Source organism: Canis lupus, chromosome 10, assembly GCF_003254725.2.
Source record: "Canis lupus dingo isolate Sandy chromosome 10, ASM325472v2, whole genome shotgun sequence".
Taxonomy (NCBI): Eukaryota; Metazoa; Chordata; class Mammalia; order Carnivora; family Canidae; genus Canis; species Canis lupus.
Window position 1 is genome coordinate 37,810,621 of NC_064252.1, and position 8,473 is coordinate 37,819,093.

At 42.2% G+C, this 8,473-nt stretch overlaps 1 protein-coding gene across 3 annotated transcripts in view; it reads left to right on the plus strand.

Annotated features, from left to right (window-relative positions):
• The window catches only part of ST6GAL2 (ST6 beta-galactoside alpha-2,6-sialyltransferase 2), a 76,353-nt gene extending 68,358 nt beyond the window's left edge, over positions 1–7,995 (plus strand). For all 3 annotated transcript variants that reach the window (XM_035696495.2, XM_049115382.1, XM_025462870.3), the window contains exon 6: positions 2,946–7,995. In XM_035696495.2, coding sequence (XP_035552388.1) covers positions 2,946–3,217 — 272 coding nt within the window. In that variant the 3' untranslated portion in view covers positions 3,218–7,995. The remainder of the gene's footprint in view (positions 1–2,945) is intronic.
• Positions 7,996–8,473: the final 478 nt, after the last annotated feature.

The window sequence follows — 8,473 nt, forward strand, 5'->3', positions numbered from 1 at the left end:
TAGTAGATGCTTTTTTTCTTTTCTTCTTCTCCTTCTTCTTCTTTTTCTTCTCTTTTTAGAGAGAGAGTGCAAGAAGAGAGGGAGAGAGGGACAGATGGAGAGGGAGAAAGAGAATCTTAAGTGGGTATATGGAGTCCGATGTGAGGTTCCATCTCACCGTCCTGAGATCATGACGTGAGCCCAAATTAAGAGTTGAATGCTTAACCAACTGAGCCATCCAGGTGCCCTTTGTCCGTGCTTTTTGGGACCAAGACAATAGTAAAGACTAGAGAGACTACCTACAGATCTTCTCACTTAGGTGTGGATTGCAGTTCCGCTCTAGATTTAATCTAATGTGGAATGTCAGGCTACTTAGGAGGCAGCAGAGGAATTCCTTACAGTCTACTTTTTCAAAGAATATGTGTGTTAATACCATCATGGTCCCCAAAGAATGGTCCTCAAAGCATGGGAAGTGAGCCAGCATTGGTCCGGAAACATTAGTCATTGTTCTACAAGCAGATCATTATAGAAATTGAAACTATTTACAGACTTGTGTAGTAACTTAACATAGCATGGCATCCAAATATGTGTTCATTTTTCTAGCAAATCATTGGGTTATATTTTATGGAAGTAATGGTCTGTGATTCATTGAACTTTTTCTTTTTTCCATGGCCCTTCCCCACAAATAGCTTAGGAATGTTTGTTAAAAATGCAGTTTCCTGGACCCCAACATAAACCAGTGGAACCCAAATCTCTGGAACTGGGTACAAGTCCCAAGAATGGACATTTAGCAAGCTGCCCGGTCATTCTTTTTCATGCCAGAGTTTGAGAACTGCTTTAGGAAGAGAGCCATGTTATTGGCTCTCCAATAATACATTTCTCAAGTAAGAGATTAACTTTTGAAAGCCAGCCACCCCAAGGACCTTAGTTGCAAAGGTGATAACTTGTACCCATTTGACTTCAGCCCTCATGGGGGAGGTTGTGTCATTGGCTCACAACACACTCCAGCTAAAAGAGACCTGTGGTTTCTAGGTATAGTTCCATTGCTAGGTTTTGAGATGCCTTTGTGCAGGACACCCTTGAAGCCTCTGCACTGCCATCTGCGGGAAACTTGTTGTATTAATTGTATTAATGGAAGGTGTCTAGGTGTGTGAATGATGGCTAGGATCCTTTGATGTGGTTCCTTTCTGCACAGCTGGCATAGCCATGCGCCATGCCCAGGGGAGGGAGAGCAGCTAGCTCCGTGATGTGGTACAAGAACTTGTTCTAGAGCTCCTGATTAGAAAACACTGGAGCCATCCTCAGCTCCATAGACACAGGCCTTGTGCCCCTCATCGAGAAAAAACATACACATCAGAGGGGCTCTTGTTTGCTGCAAGTATAAAGTAACCAGGATCAAAGGGAGAATTTGATGCTCCCTGGGCACATGGCTTTCTCATTCACCATGTCAATCAATAGGTGATTTTATCAGGAGGAGGGAAAAAGTATTTCTAGAGCAGTCAATGCTCATCAGAAGAGAAAGACTTCTTTATCGCCTGTGCTACATGTTCAGGTGATGATACCCACTCACCTTGGTGACTTTGGGAGGGAGATGCTGGTCCTTGGCTCCCCCTGAATCACCATCCCCTTCAGGCATCCCAAGGAAGGGGCCGCAACCTGGCAGTAGGTCAGCTGATAAGGAGGAAGAAATGGGTTGTGGGAGGAAAAAGAAAGGAACAGACCAGTAACTTGTTCTGACAGAGCTGTGGAGGACATTTTTGCTTCTTAGAATTTGAACTGAAATACCTCCTTCTCTCTGTTAGGAGTATGTTTTATTCTCAGCCGTAGTACTGTGTCATGGCTCCTGAGTGACACCTTTAAAGGTTTCTATACAGAATGCCATTGTCACCTGTGGACCAGCACCCCTTCTTCTGCTTCTGTTCTTCCCGTTGTCTGCTAGGAAGCTCCTCTGGACTCCGGGCAAATTGAGGCCCCTTCTCTCTTCTGTCCCAGTGGCCCTTATGCATAACTTTCTCTGGTTGTGAGAATTTTCATGATTGATTAATTAGAAACACGATTGTCCTCTGCAGACAGATACTGCCATTTAACAGGAACTAATTGTTGTGACTATGTTTTTTATAAGAAAGATAGCTCTTTTGTGAAAGGGATGAGCATATATGTTTTTTTAAAGTTTAAAGGATGTTAACAAAGGTGGTGGTGGTGCTGGGAAAAGAAAACCCATTAGCCCTTCTAAATCAAGAACTAGATTTGCTGGGCCCCCTGCTCAGTAGGGAGTCTGCGTCTCCTTCTACCCCTGCCCTCTGCTTGTGCTCTCTGTCTCTCTCTAAATAAATAAAATCTTTTTTAAAAAAAGCTAGATTAGCTCACTGACGAAGAGGTTTGATAGCTCTCTATTTGAAACATTTTTAAAAAGAGGAAAAATTAAAGCAACTTTAATATTGACAGTTCCAGGGAGATAAATAATTTTGATAATCTGAATCTTAAACTCTGCGTCCCCAATTCCATCTCTTTCCATTCAGACAACTATCCTGTAATCAGTTATAATCAAGCAACTATTTTATAGGCAGTTTTTTCTAACGTGTTTCTTTGGAAACTGCTCTTGCAAATGAGAACAGAAGCTGCCTGCGTGAGGACGGTGACTCATGATACTCTAACTTGGGGGAAGGCAAATCTGTGGCTCACTGGATTGTCTTCTTGTTAAACCGGGCACCCCCGTCTCCTCCTCCCTCGCTGCCCCGCACACAGTGATCAACCAGATGTGTGAAGGTCTAATGGTGTCATGTCTCTGTGGGTGCCCGCACCCCACGGACTGCAGAGAGGCCACTCCTGGAGGTTCTGACCCGGCAAATGTCTAAGTGACAAGAAAGCGGGCGCAGAGCAGGTGCAGCCATTCCCCCCGCCTCGCTCCAAAACATCCTCCCTCCTGCTTGGAGTTGTTGATCGGCTACTTTTCTTTTCCGAGGCAGGCATCCTCATCATGATGTCCATGTGCAGCGAAGTGCACGTGTACGAATACATCCCGTCCATCCGGCAGACGGAGCTGTGCCACTACCACGAGCTGTACTACGACGCGGCCTGCACGCTGGGCGCCTACCACCCGTTGCTCTACGAGAAGCTGCTGGTGCAGCGGCTGAACACGGGCGCCCAGGGGGACCTACACCGCAAGGGGAAGGTGGTCCTGCCGGGGCTCCGGGCCGTGCGCTGCCCCGCGCCCAACCCCGCAGGTGCGCCCTCCTGAACCCACGCTCCGGAGAGGCCACGTGCAATAAGGTACTACTGTCCTACCCGACGTCCGGGAGAATACTTGAAGATACGTGTTAGGCAGTGTAGTCTGCGCTCTTTAGACTCTAACTTAGTGGTGGCCACGAGAATTGTTCTTTTTCTAAGCCATTGAGTATTTATTACTGTTTTGAATACAGAAATGGAATTTAAAAGGAAAAAAAAAAAAAGCTCAAGAAAGATGCAAAAAAAAAAAAAAAAAAAAAGAAGAAGAAGAAGAAGAAGAAGGAAGGAAGAAGCAAACGTATGACCAATGGGTACTATACCTCCAGAAACGTAAACCTTTGCTTTACTTACGCCGTAGACACCCCTTATCTGGTTTGGTTTCAGCTACAGGTTTCAGTGATGTACCTGATATTACGAAATGGTTTATACGCCCATGTTGAGGTGCAGGATCACTTAACGTGTCACTTGTACATTCACTCATTATTAAAGATCCGAGCATTTATGACGTGCATCTGAATTATCACTCAGATGTGTTTATTTTAATAGCAAAATCCCCCATATATGTTGAGAGATGTGCATGTTGATACACGGTTGCATTCCTCAGCTCTGCCTCCCATTCCCCACCCAAGCTTTGCTTTTTGTGTATTAGGATAGATTTCTATAACCATAAAGCATCCATCTCAAGCAGTCCAAGAAAAAGCCAACACTGGAATAACACTACAGTGGAGACACTTTGTTTTGCTGCAATATTTTATTACTCTGGCAAGTAAATCCAGAATCAGGGGGCTGCAGGGTGGCCCAGGGCCAGAATGTTCACAGCTCCAGCTTTCCTGCATTGTACCTCCTCAGCTGCCAGTCCTTCCCACAGCCCTCACACTGTTACGCCCGTGGACCCTTGCCCCCACCCCCCCGCTATGGGGGAGGGCTCCTTCTAGTCTAGAAGGAGGGAATACGGAGCCTTCACTCTGTGCTTCTGGGGATGCATGCCTGTCTCTTTCATGGAGATTTCTTTCAGGTCAACATCAGCTGCTGGAAACCCAGCAGTGGTGTACTGGATTTTCCCTAATTCTCCCGGCAGACAGACCTTGAGGAATCCTGTCTGTTTTCACAAATATATTTTATGTTAGCAACATACAAGCCATATAGTTAAATAAAATTGTGTGAAAACGTTGACCTTTAACCACACAGAAAACACTTATATGTTTGAGAGGCAAAGGCAGCTAGAGGGGAGGAAGTAGTCACCCCCATACATTAGCTATATTCAGATCTGTCTTGTCTTGTTTTTAATCTCAACTTTAATGACTGATACATTGAAAAACAATCTTTTTCTATGAATGTAGTGAAACAGAAACATTTTGGAATCCATTAATTAAACACAGTATCTCACTATATAACCAAAACATATCTCAGCAGTACAGGTAAGGCTTTTTTAATTAAAAATGTTCTCCCTTGCAAGTGCATGAATGTCAGGAGAGCTTGGTGAGAAAGGTTTTTCTGTTGCAGGATTGGTTTTTTCCTGAGTGCTCTCAAAACTCCTTTCTTGAGCAAGAATGGTTTAGAGAAACTTACCGCTTCTATTTGGCTAGTCTCACTCTCCAGAAATGGGGTTGGGCAATAGGCATCTCCCCTGTCTTATTATAATAGTGAAGCAGAGGAGTAATTGAGCAGTTTCCTTCATGACAGCATCCACTAAAAGCCCATTTTGTGAGCTTTCTTCCCAGATCTCTGAAAAGAAATCAGTAATCTTATCCTACACATGAGCTTATATGTGAGCTGACATGGTCAAGCCATTTTTCTCTCTGATTTCCTGAAAGAACTTTGTCTTGTCTCCATGTGTAGTGAGTAAGGAGTTCAGTGACTGGAGGCTTGTAACGTAGCTCTGATCATGCTGAGCAGTCCTCCCATGGCCTTTCTTCTCCCTGGACCTTCCAGACTCTGCCTTCAAATGTCCATGACATTTCATAGTCTTCCCAGTGGATTTCCTTCTGACCTCATTACCCAGGACAACTCCCTTTGGTGACATAAGAGCTTGGTTAGAGGAAAATTCATTGGAGGTCCATATAAATATTCAAGTTCAAAAGCCCCAGAAAACACTTTAGAGATTTTTTTTTTTTTTTTACTTTAGAGATTTTTAAGTAGCATTTTGTTGTAACGTGTATACTTTTAAAAAGTCCTTTCAGTCTCACTGAGGTTACAAGAAAGACTGAAGAGCATAAAGGAAATTTAATTAAAATTTTTTGAATTTATTATGGCCTTAAAGACTCTTGGGAATCAGGGTCTGTTAAGCATTCAGAAAATGTGGTACACATATTAATATAGTGTGGCTGGGCAGTCTTCTCTTTGAGAGAGTTTAAATTCTTTTGCCTTCCAAAAATATCAGGCAGTTATCGTTAACATGATGACTGCATCTAGTATTAGCTAAATTGGTCCTAAGTGGCAGTATTTTGCCAGACAATGATTAAGACCTTCTAAGGCTACATTTATGGAATTGCAGTAAACACACAGCTCTTCCATGGAGTGGATAACAATGAATGCTGTCCTAGTACATTTGTCGCAGGCTCTGTCCCTCACTGAACGCTCCATCCGCTTCTGGAAGGGATACTGATAAAAACCCTAACGTGCAACCTGAAGCCATTAGGTGTCCTTCTTGCACGCAGAAGACTAGCAAAGGTCACATTGCTTTACAATTCAAGGTAATTTCACTCCATCGTTTGTTGTAGTGGTGGCTATTATCACAAAGATACCAATGTTGACCAAGAAGGACAACTCATCTTTATGTAGGTTCTCACTGACTAGTTTCCCTGGTCCCTCTACTAGGTATGAGGGTGGGGTTCAGTAGGTGTCCAATGCTCCCCAGGCCCCAGGGAATACCAGTGTTGGCCCTGTGTACCTCACCTTCCCCACTAAGTCCTTACAGAGCTGCTTTTATCAGGAACTTCATGCCTCGGTCACAAGGTGGTCAATTAAAGTTGCATATATGCATCATGCAACATCAAGGACATGTATTAAGCCAAGTGAGGGACTTTTGCACATGTTTCAATTACTGAGTCTTTCCTTTCTGCCTGGATGCAGAGCTCCGGGAGCCCTGCTTCAGTCACGGCACTTCGAGTGTCTCATGCCCTAGGTCTCTGAGCCAGACATTTAATCAATCCTGAACTCACCAGTCATCATCTGTCATTGTAGCCATAGCGTCTGGACAAAACGGTTCTGAAATAATCGTTAGTATTTTCAAAATTGGGAAATGAAAGTAACTGTTTAAAGCCACCACGGGGTTGCTCCATTACGTGTTTATGAGCCAGTTCACTCTAGTGGAACAGATTAATACCTTATGTTGTTGGCTGACCCTTCCGGGCAGGAACACTTACATCCACTGAATTAATTAGGTCCTGTTTGGCTGCATTAAGTGGGATCAGTCTCATGTGAGTAATGGCATGTGATGGAAGCATTTTCTAGGCACAAATGACATGATTACAGCTCTCTCTCCAGCCTTTCTTAGAGATCGACACACAGTGCGTGTTTGAGGTTGGTGGACAAAGTGACCTGGTCCCATTTCTGCTTAGCTATGGGAAGAGACAGAGAGAGGAACATGGGGAATTCTCAAGAAATCCGTGACAGGCCAAATAGTCTCCATGTCTTGTATTATCTGATTTGACTTTCCACTTTCTGATAGGTTTGAGCTCTTGCTCAGTTGTTAATAGCCAATGAAGGCAGCTGCATTTAGAAATTAATCACTTAGGTAAAATGTGCCTGAGTTCAGACTTGGTTTTTCTTTTTTATATTCTGGACATCTCCATTGCAAAAATACTCTGCATGTTCTTGTCACTTGGGCATTATTTACGCAATTGGTAAATGAAAGGTATCTCTCTGTGAATTCAAGGATAAAATGTAAGTTCTGATTCTTGTTTTATTAAATGAATGAAGCCTTTTAGCAAGAAATAATAATCCAGAATACTCCTCCTACAGGCTTGGAATGATAGAATTTAAAGAATTAAAGACATTGCTATAGTTCTTACTTTTGTTATAAAAGTGTGCATGTAGATATAGTTATATAATTGTATATATACATATCTACACACATGGTTGGTTTTATATTGTCTTTTTTCATCAAACTTTATTCCTGAAACCTTTACAATAAATTTTATTTTAATTATGCAAGTGCCAGTTTTTTAATAGAAGAAAATAAATGATATATGTCCTTCTATTTAAAAAAAAAAAATCAGTCTTCCAACACACTGATATTCTAACACACCCTGGACATGTTTTAAAGTATGGCAGGAATATTTAAAAGGCACTATGCAGGTAGAACCACTACCTGAACGTTGTAACCTCATCAGAAGCCTAATGTAACGCTGAACGTTGATGGGAAGGATACTTATTATAGCTCATGGCTTTTACAAGGTTGAGGGGAAAAATGAATATTGGTTCTGTGGAAAACAGTCTTCTTCTTACCTGGTAGGTTTCAAACAAATTAGCCGCACTGTAGTGCTAAAACCTAACATTTATGATACCACACATCCTGTTTTATTCTCGCTAAAATACTTAAGAAATTTCCCCGGTGGGAACCAGTGAACTTTTTTAACAGGGAATTTTTTTGTATGATAATTTTTAAACTGAAATGTGTACTCTTCCAATTAATTAAGGCCTGAAGTTTTTCCAGGAGTCACATTTTAAAAGTGTTTGTATGCATTTTAACACCTTTGATATTTTCTATTTTGGTTTTGTATATTTTTATGTATACACAGTGTACAGACTTTTTTCTTGTAAATAAAACATGTTTTCATTTGTCTAGAAGTTTCTCTGTTTTATTTGTTTATTTATTTATTTATTTTAGTTTCTCTGTTTTAATTTGTAAAAGTCGCAGCTACAAATGAGCGAGTGGCAGAAAAGGAGCCATCCCTTAGGAGGACATGGCACAAAGCTGAAAGCTAATTATAAAGTTGTAAACGAGGTAACAACAGCAGGCCCTCCAGCTGTGAGGATGGACACAGCCCAGGCCTCAGACCAGAGGCAGGCTGGGTCTTCTCCACCCAACGGCTAATTGCCAAACACAAAGATCCACTGTGGCAAAAACAAGCAGGAAAGGCATATTTAGGCTAACGTATCACAATGTTGAGTTAGTGGCCTGGCATTTTGGCTAATTTATTGCCTTGGGAGACTCTTCCCCGGCTTTGACAGGGTTTTAGGTCTTAGAAAATATACGTAAATTATTAAAGGGAGGCTTAGGGATGGTGAAATCACCTTAACCTGCTACAATGTCAGATTAGCCTTG